At 44.0% G+C, this 22,280-nt stretch overlaps 1 protein-coding gene across 1 annotated transcript; it reads left to right on the top strand.

Moving 5' to 3' along the window:
* The first annotated feature begins 4,541 nt into the window (after window positions 1-4,541).
* C7H7orf78 (chromosome 7 C7orf78 homolog) lies at window positions 4,542-21,050 on the top strand. Its single transcript, XM_068405203.1, is given in 6 exon segments — window positions 4,542-4,703; window positions 4,705-4,728; window positions 8,402-8,486; window positions 18,478-18,617; window positions 19,948-20,040; window positions 20,960-21,050. Coding segments are annotated over 5 exon segments (468 nt in total). The 3' UTR covers window positions 20,005-20,040; window positions 20,960-21,050.
* Window positions 21,051-22,280: the final 1,230 nt, after the last annotated feature.

Here is a 22,280-nt window from a genome sequence, read left to right as displayed (position 1 = left end):
AGATTTACTCCTTAGCTTTCTGGGTTTTAAAGACTCCTTTACCTTGTAAAATAAGTAACATGCTGCCATCTTCTGGCAACGAGACATGATTTTCTTTCTTCAAGTGATTTTAAGGAATTTTGTTGGATGACATTTTCTCTTCAGGTAAACTGTAGGTATCTCAGCAGCATAAACTTGCAAAGGATCATCCAATTATATCTTATCATTTACTTTAGGATCGCTGTAAGATCTCCCTGTACTTGTACTAATACAAAGTCCTATCACAAATCTCAGCTACAGCCTCCAACTTCTTGTTCAGCTGAAAGTCTGAAGAAATATTAATTTGCTTAAAAATATAGAAAAATGTATTGTAACAAAGCACAGTGTACCCTCTCAAAGGGTTCTGAATGTTGCTCAAAACCAAACAAATGAAAAGGTGTTTTCCCAGATACTCTTTTGGCCCCGACTCTCAGTGATTGCAACAATATAAAAGTTGAAGGAACTGCATGGAAGTGCTACAAACTTAGAAACATTTAAGGAAGAAAACTTTTTTGCTTTTCTTTTCTTTTGGAAATAGTACACTTATAAGAAGAAAAACAAGGAGAAACAAATGTCAAAACTGTTCACGTGGGTCTAGGTGATTTGTGACCACTGAAGTTTGCTTCTTCCTTTGTCTCCAGGTAAATCTATTATGTACACAGTCATATTGGATAGATGAAGAATAGCTTATTATGATTTTATGGTGAAACATCAAAAAAGAAAAGCAAACAACGGAGCCCTGTTTACTCAGCTGAGAACTATAACTCAGTTCAAACTTGGCCTACTCTGCTGGAGTCCTGGCCAAAGTTTCAGCTGTGTAATGAAGTTCTGCAACCAGCGGGAACAGAATTTACAATGAAATATCTGATTGAAGCAACATGCTTTCCAATGGCACATAATGACTCTTGGTTAAGGTGAACGGGTGCTATAACACATTTATAATTTTATGCTTGTGCTGTGTTCTTATTTATACCTCACTCGCACATAAGCAAATATAGAACACACTCTATGTGTATGTGGTTAAGTAGTTGCTCCCAGTTATACAACCCATGCCAGTTTAAGAGTGGTCATTTCAAGGCATGCATAGCAACTATTAGATTATTCTGTTGGCAGAGTGCTTGAAAACTGAAATGCAAACTGGAAATTAATTCTGCTATCCTGACTCTTCTGTTGTCACTTATACTGCACAAGCTGAATATTCAGGGAATACTGGTGTAAATACTGATGCTGCTTTGTATTTACTTGTTATAGTAAACATGAACCTGGGTAGCAAAGTATCAGATCTTACAGGTCATAAAAGTACATTTAGTAAAAGATAGTTCCATCACTTAGGATAATTGGTGATAAAATAGCTCTGTTTTGTTTTCAAATAACCGTTTTCCTCAGTCATATTTTCCTTCTAATACCCTTGTTTTCTAACATGTAAGAGAATCACATTGAACTTCTGGCCTTGTTGCTAGGTTTCAAGCTGCATTTACCCAGTCTACTGAGACACTGTTTTTGTTTTGAATTCTGAATCAAGTCCCAAGGCAAGAGGGACTTGTTTCTTAGCAACACAGATGGGTAGACTGTATATTCCAGCTCTTTTGTACAACAAAGAATAAACAATTCCCTGAATAATAGTGTGCTGCAAGTTCATCCCTTTGTTTAACTTCCCCTAGAAGACAGGAAAGAGAAGCCTTCTGTGATACAGCATATGAAGTTTGTCAGGAAGACCCTGTTTTTGCAGAGTGGTGAGTGGTATCTCTATCTTTTCTGTTCACTGCATCTCTTTGGGGTCCTTATTCATCACTTTGCGTGTGGATCTGTAGGTACTTCAGATCAGGGAGTTTCAGTTGCTAGGATACAAACATATGCATGGAAAATCAATAGTAACAAAGCTGGTAGAGGTGGGATGTGTGAAAATACACAGACTTTTTGCTTTGGTGAAATTAGTGGAGAATCATAGCGTTGCATCGATTTAGAAACTTGCTCTGGATGCAAAATCTTGGTTTTAGGAAAAAAACTGGGACTGGAGAAAAATTGGTTGTGGGGTTGAGAGGTAAGGAGGAAGTGGGTATTCATGCGACTAATAAATTAGTGGTGTATGTTACCCAGTGCACAAAAAAGGAGAAGAGTTGCCCTTGCAACACAAGCTCTGCAAAGGGTTGCATGGCTTTGAGACTTCTTGGCAATATGGGCAAAATCTGAATTTTGCTGTCTCCAGGCTGTGGGACTGACATTGCCATGGGGAGGGAGGAGTGCCAGGAAGAGAGAGTGGGGCAGAGAAGGACACGCAGCTCCGCAGGGCTGAACCTGTCTGCTCCTGACACCCATGGAGGGGCAAGTGCGTACATAAACTTTTCACAATGGCAGCAGCAATGCAAAGTCTAGGTTATTACAGTTTTGGCACAGACTAGAAAAGGAGAAGTGCCTTTGCTATTCATTCATACAGCTGGTTGCTGACCCTGGCAGCTCCCTATTTCACCTGTACCTAAAGCCAGCCCGGTGAGTCTGCCTGCATCTCTGTTTAGTTGCAAAACAAGAAAAAAAAAGCTGGTTTAAATGTATAAATTATCAGTTGTCAATTTTTTCTCCCCAATTTTTTAAATGATCAGATAAACACAGTGGCTGGTCATGGTGGTACAGCTGGCTTGCCTGTAGACTGCCCCCCCCACACACTTGATGGGAAGCCTGGGCCACCTTAGAGGACAGAAGCAGAGTGCCCACCCAAGCCTGCTCACCTCCTCCCAAGCAAGAACCGGGCCAGACTGTGCTTCAGTGTTTGGATAGCCTGAGAATAATTTGTGGGGTAGGGACTGTGGGTTTTGGCCCCTTCCCGGAGGCTGTCCTGCAGCCTGGGAGTGCTCCAGCCAGTGGGGTCCTGGAGTGGAAGGAGCCTGCCTTGACAGCACAGTGCAGCTGAGCATGGCTTGGGAACCAAAATCATCTGAAAAAGAGAGGACAGAAATGTGACCTTCCAAAAACAGTTTGTGGGAACTTACTTTGCCTACCCAAATCCTCGTTCAGAAACACGGTTTTGTTGGTAAAGACACATTTCCATTTGCCCTTATCCTTCAACAGACCACCATCTTCTCTTAGAAAAAAAAAAATCATTCCGTCCTCAGAATGAATATGCACAAAGAAGAGAAAGTTGTAAGGTTATAGCTTTCCTTCAGGTTTCCTAAGCATTGAATATTAAGGGCAGTAGGAAAAAATGGTTTGTATTGTGTTGGCGCCTGTTGCAATACCCTTACAATCTATGTCTTTCTTCCGGATTTTTCAGGACATCCAAGGAGCTCTTTAAGACTGCTATTGCAGATATAGTGTAATAAAGGTAACAGAGTCTGGGAGTGTCTTTAAGATCAGCAAGAGACAGAACAGACTTAACATAGCATCTAGCTTGTGCACAGAGCTGAATACTTTACTGCCTCTTAGGGCATTAGTGCTGCTCCAGTGGACTTTCACCCTGCCCAGAGGCATCCTTGTGTATATGAAAGGGCCTCTCTCTCCCTCTGGGCAAAAAGGTGAAGCTCGAGTGGCACTGGATGATGAGATAGCCCACAGCAGGACATAACACCTGGGCACATATTAGGATAGTAATGGGGCAGCTCTAATTAACGTTTTGGCCTGGGTGGGCCCAGGAATGTGGAGAAACACGAAAATGCATCAGGAAGGATGGAGACTGAAGTTTCAGCATTTCCCTGATTTTAGGTTCATTTTGTCACTCCAGCTTGTGCAAAGTGAGGCTAGTGTGCATCCAGCACTGCCCAGCTAACACCAAACCCCCGCTGTGCTGCGCTGCATGTGAACAAGTTTATTCTATCCTCAAGGATGTACTGTTTAATGAGACAAGGATAAAAACATGAAGGAGAGGATGTATTTGTGTTCCTACTTAGTGATGGGTATTTCAGGCAAAATAAAAATCAAAGCTCCTGTTCCTACAGGCTGCTATAAACGTGTAGATTCCTAAACATCCATGCTTTTGGCTTCAGATGGGCTTTCTCTAGGGTTAGGAGTTTGCTTCTTCAGGTTACTTTGCAGAACTGAGAGAAAGAGGGAATCAAGAAGCAATAGCTCTCAATCTAAGCATGGGTACAAAATAATATTGAAGTACAAGTGCACATTTATCTTCAATGAATGTACAAGGTTATACAGACAGGGCTAGCCAGACTGCGAGAAACAATCAATAACAAAAGTTCTGTTGTATATATATGTATATACATGTGTGTGTGTGTGTGTGTGTGTTGTTTTTTTTTCTTTTTGCCAGGGATTACAATATCTGAGAAGAAAAAGTCCGTCATCAGGCCATTATGTTCACCCTCCACCAAGACAAGTGACAATTTTTATTTGAAAGCCAATCAAAATTTTCTGCTAGCCTTGACTGGCCTGCAGTGCAGCAACCCAAAGCCAACACAGATCTATGGCTAAAGCAGCCTCTTGATTTTAGCTACCAGCTCTATAGATCATCCAACCCTTCCCAGAAGCCACGAGGAAAGGGAAAAGGGGAACCAAAACCAAAAATTACCTCTGAGTCCAGAGTCATGCAACAGCTTTCCAGGCTTAGGTCCAGTCTGCTCCTTCCTCTCTCAGAGAAGAAAAGGGACTTGCCTCAGCTTGTCACTCGCTTTCCGCGGATCAGCTCTTATGAGGCCAAAATACTGTTTGTGAAGAATGGCAAATATAAGACTGGTGTGTATGAAGACCCCCAAACCACATGATTACAGGCAGGTAAAGTGTCTGGTTCCCACACTTTTAGAAGGCAAACACTCTGAAATAAGAGAGGCTGCTTGGGGATCCGTAAATGAAGCCACTAGATGTCAGTCTCACTAGTCAAAAAAAAAAAGGAAACCCGGCATTAGTACCGCAGTTGGGACCTAACTTTGATAGGTAACTCTGCTGTAGTCACGAATTATGTGCCAAAAAGACTTACACAGGGAAAGCTGATAAATACAGGCTTGGTACTCCATGTTTTAATGTGCTTTGTAGCTGACAAGATGGTTTTCATTTTGGCAGAGCAGATTGAAATACGGACATCAGGGATAATCAGTTCATCTTTACCTTGCTCTCTGTGAGACGTCTGCCTGTACTTTCTGCTTTCCCCAGACTAATGGTTGAATTGCTTGACACGCTGGATGGAAGGATTTTATGGTAATATTTCCATTTAGCGGCCCTAACTGAGACCAGCACCTCATTGTGCTAGCGGTTGTGCATAACATATGGCAAGAAACTATCCTTTTTTTCACAACTGAAAATCAAATTATATACAGAAAAGTTGCAAGGAAAATTGAAAAATCCAAGATACAACTTGGATCAGTGCATACCTCCAAAATCAGTGTGTTTAACATTAAAACTGCTAAGGAAGAGAAGCCTTCAATATAAATGGTTTTTATTCAGATTTTTTGAAGATTTTTTTTTCTTTTAGGGACTCATTCTTTGGTGGGTTCTTTTGTGTTTGTTTGGGTCTTTTGTGATTTTTTTTCCTAATATCTTTCAAAATCAGATGGCATAAAAATAGAGAGAAGATTCTTTTATTAAGATTCAGTATTCTATCCATATTCAATTAACTTTTAGTCACAAACCTTCCTACCTCCTCTCCTCCGAGCTCTTCAAAGATTCTCGCCCAAAGAACAATTCAGCAAACTTACTATTTCTAAAATAAGAAACAAAACGAAGGCAGTAAACAAAACCCCTTCTGTTCTCCAAAGTAAACATTTATACCTGGGCATGTAGTTTATTGAACCACATAAATGGCATATAGCCAGTGTTACATTCCCATGGTAAACAATAAATATTTTTTCCTCCTTCTGTCTTCATGAGAGTGTAAATCATGTCTTCATTTATTTACCAAGCTACCATAGCAGGAATTTAACTTCCTTGTTTTTGAGTTTACCTAAGGTAATTAAAAGCAAACTTCTAGTTAGCTATTACAGCCAAAATAAATTTGTCCCATAATATTGTGTCTCAAGGAAAATTTGCTTTATTTCAAGATGATCAAGTTTCCATAATAATAATTAAATAGTAATTTTTCTTAAAACCTGCTAAACAAATCCTTTATCTTTAAGTAAAGTGTCTTATTGTTTCTCAGGTCTTAACAAGTAATGTAAATTTGTAAAACCAGTGGAAGGGGAAAAAAAGCATGTTTGTCCTGCAACTCTATTGTTGTGCTTTCTAAGGTCACCACTTCAGAGGGCCTGACTGTAGCAAGACAATCTATAGAATACATAACTTAGGAAATGTTCTCAAGGTTTCAGAACCTTCCCCATTCCATATCTAGAGAAAACTAATGCTTTAATAATTTGACTGGCTCCAAAAGCTAATTCCAGAAAGTCCAACAACTACATGACCAAGGTATTTAGCTGTGAGTGTGAAATCAAATTTTGGGTCCGTGTTATGAATCAGGCACTTTGTTTGGGGATTTCAGTGTCACCAGTCAGTGCTCTAATCTCAGGACTAATGGTTTTCTTTGACAAAATTCTACCTGAGTGAAACAAGTCATTGTAAGTCAGCATGTCTGAAAAGAAATAAGGAAAAAGCAAAAAAGCAAGTTGCAGCCAAAATTTCCCAATTAAGTTCCTGATAACAACAAATCATTCTCAGACTCTCCTCAGGACTTGGTCCAGAGGTAGAGGGGATCTCCACTCTGAGGTCTGGAAGAAAATAGTGCATATTGTCTAATCACTTTGATATATCATTAACTTTTCAGCCAACTGAAACTTCAGGCTACTTAGTTCTAGCAAGCTGTAGACTGTACAGTGATGCAAATTCAGTAGAACTAAGGACTTGCCTCTACAGGGAATTTACTCTTTTTTTTTCTTCACTAAAATGGCCCCTGGGGAGAACGCTTAATGATATATTGTCAGGAGTTTAAAAGGAAATGAGCAATCTCAGTGCAAGATCTCTAAATAAAAAATGTACCTAAGGACTAGCTTCACTGGGCCAAAATTCTTAGGAATAGGTTTGATCTTACACACAAAAAAAAGAGGCAATTTCTGTGTTCACTTAGACGGAGAGTCCCTTTTTCACCATTCAGGCCAATGAGAAATGCTTCATTAAATGGAAATCAGAACTCAGCCAGAAAAAAATAGAAAAAGGGGTGTAGTAAGAGAAAGGCAACACGTAAGATATGTAAATTACTAACGTACAGTGTTTCCTTCTCCTTGTGGCATTCTCTCCTACACACTTTTGATGAGCATCACACCCATCAATCCACAGTTAAATATTCATTGCCATCAAGTTTTCAACATGTAACTTCATGCACCATTTATGTTCCTTTCTTGATTTCACGGGGTACTCATCCTACTGCCTAACCCCACCATTTTGATTTTATCTTGTTCAGTTAATCAAAGAAACATATCTTCCTATTCATGCAGATGATACTGATACCTCCAGAACATCATGGTTATTGGTTTCCTATCTTGTAACTCACAAGAAATCAACTGTTTTACGATATCCATTTCAACCTGTGAAGACCAGGAAAAATTGTCAGTCAAATCTGTGTACCTAGCGATGTTGTCTAATATAAGTGATCTACACAAAGAGTGAATTGCTTTGCAAGAATGGGCTGATGGAGCAAACTCACCCTTTTAAGACACCTTGTCTTGGAAAGATTTTAAGACCAGCGTGCTGGTGTCATATCCTGTCCTACACTTATCTGACTCTGCAAAATGTGGTTTGGTGAAGAGCAGCACTACCAGCAGCCAAACTCACAATTTCCTCTTGCAACTGGCAGAAAACATTACCAATTATTTAAAATGCTATCCACTTTTAATATAAAAATCACTTTTGCTTTCAAACAATGAGAACACATGTCTAAAAAATGATTGAGGTTAAATGACCCCATCGTTTCAGCTTTCCTTTTAGCCCTCTCATAAGTTCTCCAGAAACAGAAAGCTCTTAAGCTCATTGTAATGCAGATGACCGCAGGGTATGTTAATGATTAATTAAATTCACTGGAAATGTTTGAAAAATAATGCAAATAGCTCCAAAGCATGTAACATATTTATTCCAAGAAATTGCATCCCCTGTGTGTTTAGTATCACAGCTCCTTTCTCTAGAAGGGTATTCTGTTTCTGTTATTATTCCTCATCTGTATTGTAACAGGAGGCCACTGGACTCATTTGAGATTGGGACCATGGTGAAAGGAGTTGTGTAAATAAAAAACTTCAGGGTAATGGAAAATCATAACTCTTGTCAGCTCAACAGCTTGACTTGTTAACAAGTTAAATAACAGTTAACTAAATCTCCTAAACCTTGTATTTTTTGAACAGAAATGTTACAGGTATATTTTTTACCTTACCTAAATCCAACATGTAAAGTTAAGTCTACAGTTAACTTCAATATTCTTGGTTCTAGGCATGATGGCTTATCTGATGTTACAATGTATTTTCTTTTTCAAGTGCAGTATGAAGCTAATTTACCAAATTTTGTGATAAGTTACTCCAGAGATCCTTTAAATCTGAAGTTAAAATCACAGCATTTAAACATAGGTAAGACCTTGTCAACATACACATTCATTGTGTTAAAGGAATTAGTAATCATTACATAGAATAGAATAATAGAATGGTTTGGGTTGGAAGGGACCTTAAAGATCATCTAGTTCCAAACCCCCTGCCACAGTCAGGGACACCTTTCCACTAGACCAGGTTGCTCAAACCCTCATCCAATCTGGCCTTAAACACTGCCAGGGAGGGGGCATCCACAACTTCTCTGGGCAACCTGTTCTGGTGTCTCACTACCCTCACAGGAAAGAATTTCTTCCTAATATCTAACCTAAATCTACCCTCCTTCAGTTTAAAACCATTCCCCCTCATCCTGTCACTACATGCCCTTGTAAAAAGTCCCTCTCCTGCTTTCCTGTAGGCCCCCTTCAGGTACTGGAAGACTGCTATAAGGTCTCCCTGGAGCCTTCTCTTCTCCAGGCTGAACAGCCCCAACTCTCTCAGCCTGTCTTCATAGGAGAGGTGATCCAGCCCTCTCATCATCTTCATGGCCCTCCTCTGGACTCATTCCAACAGCTCCATGTCCTTCTTATGTTGGGGGCCCCAGAGCTGAACGCAATACTCCAGGTGGGGTCTCATGAGAGCGGAGTAAAGGGCAGAATCACTTCCCTTGACCTACTGGCCACGCTGCTTTTGATGCAGCCCAGGATGCGGTTGGCCTTCTGGGTTGCAAGTGCACATTGCCGGCTTGTTGGGGTCCGCGCGAGGAAAGAACTACAGCACACCAATATGGTGCTCTAGTAGCTTCTTTATTTTGGTTAACACACACTTTTATAACCTACATACTCTCTTATGTAACGATCACACACTAAGCTATTGGCTACAAGTATTGTCCATAATCTGGCTGCGTGCCACCTCTACTGTTCTAATTGGATACTTACTATAAACTTAAGCAAGCCACATCCCTATACTTTCTTGCTATCTCATGCTGTTACATAACAGTGTACTGGTATGTTCTCTCTATAACTTTCCCACGGTCCAGGCCCCTACATCTCCCCCTTTCTTTCTTAATATAAATGGCAATGGTTCTTGATATCATTCCCTGCAAAACCTTTTATAGTACAGAATACCAATACAAAATGAATAGCAATACTTGCGCCAGGCCTTTCACTAGGCTGGCTATCCACCCTCCAATTCCCAGACCACCCAACCAGTTCGTCCAAAAAACCCATGATGTTCCCGCATCTTCCGTTCTGGATTCAGATTCTGGAGTCACGGCCAGATGATACGTGCAAGGCGGCGATCACACCTCCTCAAGGCCTCTGGTGTTAGAGTTGTCTGGTCCTGTAGCGTCGGCTGGTTCATCTAGCCACGGCTTCACCCATTTGGCTGGAATCCATTGGCAGTTATTTCCTGTGGAGACACAAGCATACCCTCTGCCCCAGGTTATTAATTGCTTTGGCCCTTCCCAAGTGCCTGATTCTGGGATGAATACCCTTACTGGTACATTTGTATTACTGAAGTCTTTTTGATTTCCCTGCCCGTGAGCTATGGCAGGTGGTGTTTGCGAATTCTGCTTAGGGTTTAGCCAATTTAATACAAACAATGTTTTATGTAGCACATCCTGTGGTCCCATCTCCCCCTGTTTTCGAATAATTTCTAAATGCTCTTTTAATGTGCGATGAGCACGTTCCACAATTGCCTGCCCTGTAGAATTGTATGGAATACCGCGTACATGTGTAATACCCCATTTCTGCATAAATTCTGAAAGCGATTCAGATCGATAGGCAGGGCCATTATCAGTCTTAATTTGTTCTGGCTGGCCCATTACTGCAATAGCTTGCAACAGATGTTTTTTAACAGCCTTAGCTGTCATGGAGGTCAGGGCTGTAGCCCACATGTGACCGGAGCAGGTGTCAATTGATACATGGATATATTTGAGTCGGCCAAAGGCAGCATATTCGGTGATGTCTGTTTGCCAAATCTGTCTGGGTTGGAGTCCCCTGGGATTTGCTCCTGCAATCTGTAACACAGGTATTCTAGCACAATCTGGGCAAGAAGCTATAATCGCCCTTGCATCAGTCTTTGTCAATTGGAATTGCAATCGCAATGATGCTGCAGATTGGTGAAAAAATTGATGAGATTGTCGAGCCTCTGTTAATTTTGCCTGTGGGGATCTGTCTACCGGGAACGTGGATACCAACTGATCGGCTCGGGAGTTTCCTTCCACCAAACCTCCGGGTAAACTGGTATGGCTTCTAATGTGGGTGACAAATACCGGGTGTAGACGGTGTTGCATTTCATGCCATAGGTCGAGAAAGGCTTTGAACAACAGTTCATTGGTGACATGGCGAAGCAACGATCGATGTATGGGTTTCACAACCCCTACCACGTATAGGGAATCCACTACCAAATTTAAGGGTGCTTTGCGCCACTTTTGTAAGGCCAGGAGTACAGCTTGTAATTCTAAAACCTGAACAGATCCTTCTGCTACGATGGTATGTTTTCTCCATTCTCCCTGTTCTTGCCAGACAAATCCGGCTTTTCCGGTGCGGCTACTTGCATCGGTAAACACCGTGATTGCTTGCAACGGCTCACTGACGACAATAGGCCGTTCTTCCAACGATATGTGAGTTTTAAAGATGGGGTGTGACGGATAGTGGTTGTCAACCTGCATCGTCGTGTTCAATAGGGCTAAGGACATGAGTTTTTCTCGTTGACATACATCTGGTAGGTAGTCGAGGCTGATTGGAATAACAAGCTTATCAGGTGGTCGTCCAGCCACAGCTAATAGCCGTGCAGTCCCTTTGAGAATGACTTGAGCGATGGCTTCCCATCTTGTAGTGATAGTCTTTTTACCATGAGAGGGCAAAAACACCCATTCCAGCACTTGAAGTGGATTTGACTGAGATGGGTCCCATTGTCCTAATATGCCTGACTCTTCAAGGTCCATGTTATAAATGTACAAGTCCACGGGTAATTCAGGCACTACTCGTGAAGCACAAGACAAGGCAATCTTTTGAGTTATTACTTGCAGTGCAGATCGAGCTTCTTCTGTGAGCTCGCGGGATTCTTGAGGTGCGGAACCCTTCTGAAGCATTTCAAGGAAAGGTTGAAGGTCTGTATTAGTGATGCCGCAGACAGTCCTTATCCACTGAATGTCTCCCACTAATTTCTGTACATCACTCAGGGTCTTTACATTTGCTCGAATCTCCAATTTCTGAGGTCGAACAGTGGATTCGGTAAGCGATATCCCTAGATATTTCCAAGGTGTTGACAGCTGTACCTTTTCCCGGGCTATGACCAGGCCCCACTTTTCCAGATCCGATTTCAATTCTTCTACCACTTCGTTGGCAATGGTTTCCTTTTGACAAAGTAGCAAGTCATCCATATAATGGTAAATCAGCATTCCCTCATGTGTCTTTCGAAATTTCTGTAGAGCCAGATCCACGTACCACTGACATATTGTTGGAGAATTCTTCATACCTTGTGGCAATACCACCCAATGATATCTCTTCGCTGGTGCTGCACGATTTATGGAGGGAACTGTAAATGCAAATCTTTCACAGTCGTCCGGATGCAAAGGTATTGTGAAGAAACAGTCTTTGAGGTCAATCACGACAATATCCCATCCTCGTGGTAACATGGTAGGTGTAGGGAGCCCTGGCTGTAACGGGCCCATGTCTTGTATGACAGCATTAACAGTCCTTAAATCTTGCAGTAATCTCCTTTTCGCTGACTTTTTAGGTATTGTAAATACATGTGTATTCCATGGACTTGTTGATGGTACTAGGTGACCTGCATCAAGTTGTTCTTGCACCAAGTCCTGTAAGTGTGCGAGCTTTTCTTTGGGTAGCGGCCATTGGTTCACCCAGACGGGTGATGTTGTTAACCAAGTAAGCTTCAGTGTAGGTCGGGTGCTGCTCGCCGCAATGGCCGCTTCTAAAAAGGCGTTTGGAGAACGCATCCCCATTGCGAAAGCACATCTCGCCCCAGAATCCAAATAGTGGTATGTAACACATACGGTCGAACTCGAGCTGTAATTTTCTCCTGACAGTCCTCAATTGTTACAAAACGAGTGCTTACATGTGTGGGTGAAGCACCTCCGATTCCGACCACAGCGGTATTAACTGATTCAAGAGGCCATGCTTCTGGCCAGGCAGCACGAGGAACTATGGTAACATCAGCTCCAGAGTCCAACAACATCTGCTTCTCGGTTAACGTTATGTGTCTGGGTCCTCTGATATTAACTGTTCGACAGGGTTTGGCGGTAGTTATTTCATGCACAAATGCGACTGTGGGAGCTCCAGTGGAACCAAAACCTTGGTCCCCTCTGACGGTGTCAACGGCTCTAGGAACGCTGGAGCGGAACGGAACTAATTGAGCGATTCTAGTTCCTTGTTTCAACGTCACAGGTGGGTTTAATACTTGCAACATGATTCCAATTTGTCCGGTATAGTCCGCGTCGATGACGCCTGGTAGTACCAGAAGACCTTGTTTGGTAGCTGATGATCTTCCTAATAACAACCCACTGAGTCCATAGCCTAAAGGTCCACTAACGATTGAGGGAATTACATGTACGGCACCATCTGTGATTGTTACATCTGATCCCACAGCCAAATCGACTCCTGCACTTCCTCTGGTGGAAGCTGAGAGCTCTGAGAGACAACCTGAGTGGGGTAGGCTGCTGGACAGTATTGTGGTGTCATCGCACCCCGTCCCCAGGCGCTGTTTCTCCAGTTTCCCTGCAACGGGGTTCCATCTTTTCTAAAACTTGATCGGCAGTCCTTTGCCTGGTGCCCAATTTTGTCGCAGCGCTCGCACACATCTGCAAGCCCAGCAGATCCTCTGGGGTTGCCCCTTTGGTTTAGGATGTTTTTCTTGGGGCAATTCCGCTTCATGTGTCCCTGTTCTCCACACTGGTAGCATCTTGTCCCAGATAAACCTCGGTTTTCTTTCCCTGTTTTCCATGGTGGTTTGAAAACTGCAGCTAAGGCATCAGTATGGACTTGAGCAAGAATCCGCGTCTTTTCCACCTCCTCTTGCAGTATTGGAAGTCTGCTACAAGCCTCAACCATCTCTGCCAATGTGGCCGTCTTTCCCAAGGTGGCAAGAATCTGCCGACATTGTGTGTTTGCATTCATGACTGCTAAATCCCTCCCGACCGCGGCCTTAGCTTCAGAGGATAAATTCGGCGATGCATCAATGGCGTCTTTTAAGCGATCAACAAATTGCATATAAGGTTCACCTGCCTTCTGTTTGACCGTCGTGTAAGGGGGCTTAGGTGTTCCTATATTTGGCAGCTCCTTCAATGCAGCCAATGCTAAGGCCTGTGTTTGTTGTAACACGTGCGGATGTAAAGCAGCTTGTGTCGCACCATCAGCGTACTGACCTTTTCCTAACAGTGCATCAAGCGATGCCATTCTCAAGGGATCCCCCTCCTCCCTTTGTATGTTATCAAGAGCGGCTAGCTCCAGTTTTTGCCGCCACTTGTCCATAAATAACAGATATGCAGTGGGCGGCAACATCAGTTCGCCAAGAGCACGTATGTCCACTTGTGTTAATATTTGGTTTTTAAAGAATGATGTTAGCAACTGCATCACATGTTTATTTTCCATTCCGTACTGCATCACTGCTTCTTGTAACTGCTTCACAGTTTTCCAATCAAAAGGCGCCCATTGACGATGATCTCCCTGTGTGAAAACTGGCATTGCAGTGATGCTAGACGGTAACATTACTCCTTCAATGGTAGCCTCTCGAATGACGCCCCGCCATCGTTGCCCTGGATCATAACCGGGTAATGCTGCAGGCTGTGTATTCTGTTCATCACCAGGATCATCGGAATCTGAAGGGTCTGACATTGGCGTAGATGGAGCTCGAGCTCCACCTGCTGGTCTGTGAGTGCTATGCTCTTTCCGTGGCGGGTCAGTCAGTCGGCGCATGCGCAAACGAGAAGACGACGTCCCGCCCCGGGGAGGCGACGGCCCGTCCAGGCCACTCCCAAATCTGCCGCGTAGGTACGCGTCAGCTTCTGTCTCCTCCCAGTCTCTGTTCTCCACACAAATTCGCGCCCACTTCCGGATTTTTTCCTCTTTGTGCTTTAGCTCTGCCGGAGTAAGTTCCGGTTTTGCTGGCGGAGCTAACTGCTTCTCGATAGCCTGTTCGAGAGCCTCTAACCCGCCAGATATCGCCTGCGAGGCTTTATTGTAAGCGAGTTGCCGTGATGTTTTACTAGCTCCTCCATCTAGCTTCTCCATTTTTTTTTAATAGTTCCTGCATTTTCTGTTCTTGTCGCTGCAGTAACTCTCGCAAAGGCGCGTTACTGTCTGCTTCAGGAGCGGCGTCTGACTCATTTGTTTCTACTTCCATGGGGAGGGGTACAGTTTCAGGATTCACCGTTGGCTGTTTGCCTCCGGCAGCCTCCGGAGCGGGTACTGAGACCCCAGATGTCATCTCCGGCCCCACTTCATAAGGCATTAACGGGGCTAACGGGACTGTTGATTCTCCACCCCAAAACTCTACCTCAATAGCAGGATAAACAGCTGGCACCGAGCCTGCGGGGGGGAGAAGGGGGGCGGAAGGCGCTGAGCCCGCGGGGCGGGGAGGGGGGGGCGGTGGAAGGCGCCGAACCCGCGGGGGGAGTGGTGGGGGGAGTATCGGAAAGTTCTCGTAGGAAGGGGCTGCCTCTACAGGGTACGCCGGTAACTGCTCTTTTTCTTCTGGTTCTGTTAGTGCTTTTTTGAGAGCGGATCGCACTTTCGCCTCAGAGGACATAGCCTCCAGCATATCCCTCACTTTCTTCCAAGATTTAACTAGCTTTTTAGCCTTTTTATTTCCCACCGTGACTAATTGCGAAAGTTCTTGCCCTAGCTCGTCCCAGCAAGCTGCAGAAAACAACTGATCGGTGGTTTTTAGAAAACCTCTTTGCTGGCCCCATTCCAGCAAAGTTTCTACTTCATTTCTTTTTATCTTAATCTCAGTTTGCACAGCTATCTGCAGAATACATTCCACCTCCGCCTTTTCCAGTGCAGATACTGCACCCTCCATCCTGCCGTTAATCACGTAGACCTACAATTCCCCTTCTCTCTCGGACGACTTCCCCGCCTCTCTCGGACGGATTCCCGTCTCTCTAGGACGGCCTCCTGCCTCTCTCGGACAGCTTCCCCGCCTCTCTCGGACGGCCCCGTTTACCTCCGCCGGCACAGCAGTCACCCTCGCGTTTTTCGTCTGGTCCCCCTTCTCCGATGCAACGATCAAGTCGGGGTCACCATAATGTTGGGGTCCGCGCGAGGAAAGAACTACAGCACACCAATATGGTGCTCTAGTAGCTTCTTTATTTTGGTTAACACACACTTTTATAACCTACATACTCTCTTATATAACGGTCACACACTAAGCTATTGGCTACAAGTATTGTCCATAATCTGGCTGCGTGCCACCTCTACTGTTCTAATTGGATACTTACTATAAACTTAAGCAAGCCACTTCCCTATACTTTCTTGCTATCTCATGCTGTTACATAACAGTGTACTGGTATGTTCTCTCTATAACTTTCCCACGGTCCAGGCCCCTACACCGGCTCATGTTGAGCTTCTCTTCAACCATCAACCCCGAGTCCTTCTCCTCAGGGTTGCTCTCAATCCATTCTCCGCCCAGCCTGTATTTGTGGTTGGGATTGCCCCGACCCACGTGCAGGACCTTGCACTTGGCCTTGTGGAATTTCATGCGGTTTGCACAGGCCCAGCTCTCAAGCCTGTCAAGGTCCCTCTGGATGGCATCCCTTCCCTCCAGTATGTTGACCACACCGCACAGCTTGGTGTCATCGGCAAACTTGCTGAGGGAGCACTCAATCCCACTGTCCATGTTGCCAACAAAGGTGTTAAGCAGGACCAGTCCCAATACCGACCCCTGAGGAACACCACTCGTCACTGGTGTCCACTTGGACATTGAGCCGTTGACCGTAACTCTTTGAGTGCGACCATTCAGCCAGTTCTTTATCCACTGAGTGGTCCATCCATCAAGTCCATGTCTCTCCAATTTAGAGACAAGGATGTCATGTGGGACAGTGTCAAATGCTTTGCACAAGTCCAGGTAGATGACATTGGTTGCTCTTCCCCTATCCACCAGTGCTGTAACCCCATCGTAGAAGGCCACCAAATTTGTCAGGCATGATTTGCCCTTAGTGAAGCCATGTTGCCTGTCACCAATCACCTCCTTGATTTCCGTGTGCCTCAGTATAGTTTCCAGGAGGATCTGCTCCATGATCTTGCCAGGCACAGAGACTGACTGGCCTATAGTTCCCCGGGTCTTCCTTTTTTCCCTTCTTGAAGATGAGGGTTATGTTTCCCCTTTTCCAGTCAGTGGGAACTTCACCAGACTGCCACAACTTCTCAAAAATCATGGATAGCGGCTTAGCAACTTCATTCGCCAGTTCCCTCAGGACCTGTGGATGCACCTCATCAGGTCCCATGGACTTGTGCACCTTCAGGCTCCCTAGATGGTCTCAAACCTGATCTTCTCCTACAGTGGGTGGTTCTTCATCCTTCCAGTCCCTGCCTCTGCCTTTTGTGACTTGGGTGGTGAGGCTAGAGCACTTGCCAGTGAAGACTGAGGCAAAAAAGTCATTGGGTACCTCAGCCTTCTCCATATCTTGGATAACCAGGTGTCCCGTTTCCTTCCAGAGAGGGCCCACATTTTCCCTAGTCTTCCTTTTATCACTGACATACCTGTAGAAGCATTTCTTGTTGTCCTTGACATCCCTGGCCAGATTTAATTCTATCAGGGCTTTAGCTTTCTTAACCTGGTCCCTGGCTTCTTGGACAATTTCCCTGTATTCCTCCCAGGTCACCTGCTCTTGCTTCCACCCTCTGTAGGCTTCCTTCTTGTGCCTGAGTTTATCCAGGAGCTCCTTGTTCATCCATGCAGGTCTCCTGGCATTTTTGCCTGCCCTCCTCTTTGTCAGGATGCATCGCTCCTGAGCCTGGAGGAGGTGGTCCTTGAATACTAACCAGCTTTCTTGGGCCCCTCTTCCCTCCAGGGCTTTATCCCAAGGGACAGTCACAAGCAGGTCCCTGAAGAGGCCAAAGCCTGCTCTCCTGAAGTCCAGGGTGGTGAGCTGGCTGCGCACCCTCCTTGCTGCCCTATGGATCTTGAACTCCACCATTTCATGGTCGCTGCAGCCAAGGCTGCCCTTGAGCTTCATGTCCCCCACCAGCCCCTCCTTGTTGGTGAGAACAAGGTCCAGCATGGCACCTCTCCTCATCGATTCCTCCATCACTTGGATATCTTGGATATCGCTTGGCTATCTTGGATATCTTGTATCACTCCATGAACAGTAGGGAGCAGGAGTAAGAGTGTAGAACCCCTCCTCTGCCATGTAGCTGGCTTAAGTGGCCTCAGATGAAGCTTAACAACCAAAAAAACAGCAATGTTTCGCCCTAAGTTTTGATATCAGAGAAAGTCTGCTTCCTAGCTCTAAATAACAGACTCAGATCACAGAAAACACACTAGTTCACTTATGCAAAGACACTCAATTTTAAGGATACCTGATACAAGCGGGATTATTATCTCAAAAATCTACTTGCCAGTGTAGATTTGCTGATAAGACTGCAATTTCAACCTTGTAATGGTGGTTAACTCTCAGGCAATTAAATCAAGTCCAATGTCTGCTGTCCTGATTGTAGATACAATAGTCCATATCTGCATTCTTACTGTGGTGGATAGTCAATAATGGGATGTCTGCCCTTTAGTGCAGTTTCTATAGCTTTGCCTCTTATAAGGATAGGTTATTTGAAAATAATTAACCACACATTAGTTAAAGTACACACACATACAAACCATATAGCATAAAACACTACTTTCTTTGTGCATTCACAGCAAGACCATGGACAGAATTTTTTCTTATAACCTTTACCATGTATGTCTGGGTGCTCCTTTTTTGGAATCCTAGCTGATTAACAATAAACATAGCTTTTCAAATCCTAGAGTCCAGACAGTTTTTTCCTATAGCTTATAAATACTGTTTGCTTAATATTTTCAGATCCTGGACTTGAACCGCTGAAAAGAAAGCAAAAGGACTCTGATAGGAGATTTCTTACATACAAGCCTTGTGAAAGCAAATGGGATCCACAGCTGCTACTACCAAAGAATCCCTGGCCACTTCAATCTGCTTCAGTTACGGTTAGTCAGATTAAAGGACAACTTCCTGCTTTTCTCTGCATCAAAACCTTTTTACATTTTTAAAATTATTATTATTACTTCTGAATTACATTTATTTCAGAGAGTTTTGGATCACGCAATAGCTGAACTTGAGGGGAGAGCTGGCATGTCCTAAGCTTCACTGTACTGGAGATCTAGGAACATGGACTAGCAATTTCGTTAGTTTTTCAAGAATATAATTCTGTGTCCAGCTCTTGTGGACTTTGATGGAGTCTGAAAAGATAGTCTCTTGGGGAACACGTTCTTATTTCAGCCTTTATCAGAAATTATACAGCACTGAACACGGCAATTCATTTGTAGGAACTAAGATGCCCATATTAGACTGTTCAAAGACACAGACTATTTCAGAATATGCAGGTACTGGATGGATGCTTTGATGGTTTATAAATATACACCAAATAGTTAAATGTAGAGATCTCCAAAAAGACAATGTCTCTATTTTCGTTATAAAACAGCTCCCAGTAACATTACTGAAGATTAACTAATAGTGTTGAGGGGAAAATCACAGAATCACAGAATCACAGAATCACAGAATATTAGGGATTGGAAGGGACCTCGAAAGATCGTCTAGTCCAATCCCCCTGCCGGAGCAGGATTACCTAGACCATATCACACAGGAACGTGTCCAGGCAGGTTTTGAATGTCTCCAGAGAAGGAGACTCCACAACCTCTCTGGGCAGCCTGTTCCAGTGTTCGGTCACCCTCACCGTAAAGAAGTTTTTCCTCATATTTATGCGGAACCTCCTGTGTTCCAGCTTGCACCCATTGCCCCTTGTCCTGTCAAGGGATGTCACTGAGAAGAGCCTGGCTCCATCCTCATGACACTTGCCCTTTACATATTTATAAATATTAATGAGGTCACCCCTCAGTCTCCTCTTCTCTAAGCTAAAGAGACCCAGCTCCCTCAGCCTCTCCTCATAAGGGAGATGTTCCACCCCCTTAATCACCTTCGTGGCTCTGCGCTGGACTCTCTCTAGGAGTTCCCTGTCCTTCTTGAACTGAGGGAATAATAAGCAAAACAAATTGCTTAAGGAACCAGTGTAGGTGATGAGAGATTCTGAGTTGTGAACATAATTCTACTGAATAGTGGCAAGTCAACAGGAACATTTGTAAAACACATGAATTGGCTGAACACAAATGTCTCTAGGCATTTCAACAAGTTGTGCTCTGATTCAAGACTGAAACATGTCTGAGAATGAGTTCTTTGATGAACTTGTCAAAGATCACCCTCATGACAACCATTCCTGTTTCGTTTTGTAGCTCTGATGTACCTCTGCTTTTCTGCTCCCAGAGGCACCGACGGCGGCATGGTGCTTACACTGCGTTCTTGGATCGTGTGGAGGAATAGCTGTGCCGGCTGCAGCAGGGAGAGGCAGGCGGAGATGTGAGTGTTCATTCTGCTAGAGTGGGGACACTGGATCTTGTCTCATCCAGAGTGCAAACATGATTTTGCTCTCCTGTTGTCAGGAATGCTGGCAGAAGCCATAATTCAATTGGTTTGGAAGGGTCAGGAGGATGCTGACACCCAATTAAACTGAATAGGCCAAAGCCTTTCTTTGAGTCCAGAGCAAAAAATGCAGTTAGCTTGGCTGGCCTTTCCTCGTGCTGGCTTGCACTGGGGAAAGGTTACTATCAGGTGAGATTCTTTCAGCATCCAGGATGACCCTGGCTTACATGGGCTCAGTGTATCCATGTAGGCAATGCAGCATTGTCTCAGAGTCTGCGCTACAGTGTTGATAACTTGAGTGAGATGAAGCAATGAAAATGTGCTGGTTGCAACAATGGCCTTCACTGGAATAGCTTGTGCTTGGAAAAATATACTTGTCTGAGCAGAGTCCTCTGCTGCTACAGCCAGGATGCTCTGTATTTCCACTTGTCAAATCTCTTGAACCATATTACACTTGGGGAGTAACTCGCACTCAAAGAAGGACCATGTTGAGTGGCATCTAAGGCAGGTGAAAAGAAGGACTGCTTTATAATGTGTTAGGAGACAATTTTTTACCTTCCAACACACCCCTCCTTCAATGTTCTTGGTCTGCTGACACTTTACAGTGCCCTTCAACACAGTCCCCGTGCCTAGGTGTCTGAGTCCTGGGAGGAAGATAAAAATGTCCACAAAATACACCATTTTCTGCTTCCATCTTGTCTAGAACAAACTTCTCACAGGGGAAAACCTTGATCTTCTCACTGGTGAAACCAGTTTGCTGTAAAACTGCATTTTCTCCCATCATGTGTGGTAGTAGCCCAATGTGACCTTATAGGGTGATGACTATATTTAAATGACAATGTCTTTCCTTTCACAGGATCCCCAGCCTAAACAGCATGGTGCTGAGGAGAAAGCAATGTGATAGGGACTCCGCACCGTTATCCATGCTGACTTATGAAACTTCTGGTGCCAAGAAATCTGTTCATCTGCACATGTTATGGAAGACACTAGTGGTCCTGAGCTGTGTCTTGTGTCTGTCCTGTGAGGTCAGGTATGAGGTCTCTGAGAGCCCTGGCTCGCTGTAACAAAGCAGGCCTAGATCCCTTAAACAGTACAAACCCTGGCACAGAGAGCCCCTTTATCAATGATGTTCAAATATTTTAGCAAAATATCTGTTTTTTACTGTAAATATCAGCATGGAACTGAAGCACACTAAATGCACTGTCTGGTTTATTAGTGAGTATTTGACCTCTTTCTCTTAGGTCCTGATTTCTGAAATAACGTGGAAGGCAGCATTATTATCTCTTTCTCCTTATCACATTCCTCTCTCTACATATATGTCACTGTATTTCTAAAAATTACTTACCAACTCTTCCAGTTCTTTTTTTTCTCTAACCAGTCCCTCAGTCATCTGGAGGTAAAAGAAATGGCATAGCCCATCACACTACTGAGAACTAGAGAGGCTGAGAGCTCTCATGAGTTTACTTTGGAAACTCCCTGTCCTCTCCACCCAAGAGCTGGTGATCAGCAGACTGTGCCAAAATGGACCCTCCCGCACTTCCTCTTCTTTTGATAGGAATAGCTGCTTTGCTCTTGACTCTGATCACTAGGAACTGACTGCTGAAAGCTCAACATGGTCAGGTAGTTTCAATTCCTTGTATAAACAGTGTGTGGGGGTGTCAAGTGTAACAAGGGTAACCACTTTTTTATCATAGTCTGCATTGCTGAGGGCTTTGGAGGCATATCCACAGCTAGATTTGGCGTAAAATCTCTACATTTAAACTGTAAGTAAACTGCACAGTAAATGCACCCCAGATAGTGATTTAGCATAAGAAAAATTGCATATTGGATTGTTTTGCCCCTTCCAAAAGACAGTGAGCTACACACCCCTGTGGAGAGCTTGGGACACGAGTAACAATCCCTTAAGCAATGATCTCATAGCTCTGTGTGCACTGTTGTGGAGTTCGGTGTTTCTCCAGAATTTCCCAGATGCAACCCTTACTGAAAAGAACTGTGTAAGATGTTAACACTATAAAAGGGCGTATTTTTTGTTAAAGAGAACTTCCTACCAGTCAGAGAGCAATTGCATTGCACCTCCAGACACTTGTTTGAAATTTGGGGTTCCCCAAATTTGGGCTTGGAAAGAATAAAATCCCCAGTCTGCCTGGAAATTCCTCATTTTCTGAATGCCAGGCAAA

Source organism: Nyctibius grandis, chromosome 7 (assembly GCF_013368605.1).
Source record: "Nyctibius grandis isolate bNycGra1 chromosome 7, bNycGra1.pri, whole genome shotgun sequence".
Taxonomy (NCBI): Eukaryota; Metazoa; Chordata; class Aves; order Nyctibiiformes; family Nyctibiidae; genus Nyctibius; species Nyctibius grandis.
Note: the sequence above shows the minus strand (reverse complement) of the source record. Positions and strands in the feature narration are given on the sequence as shown.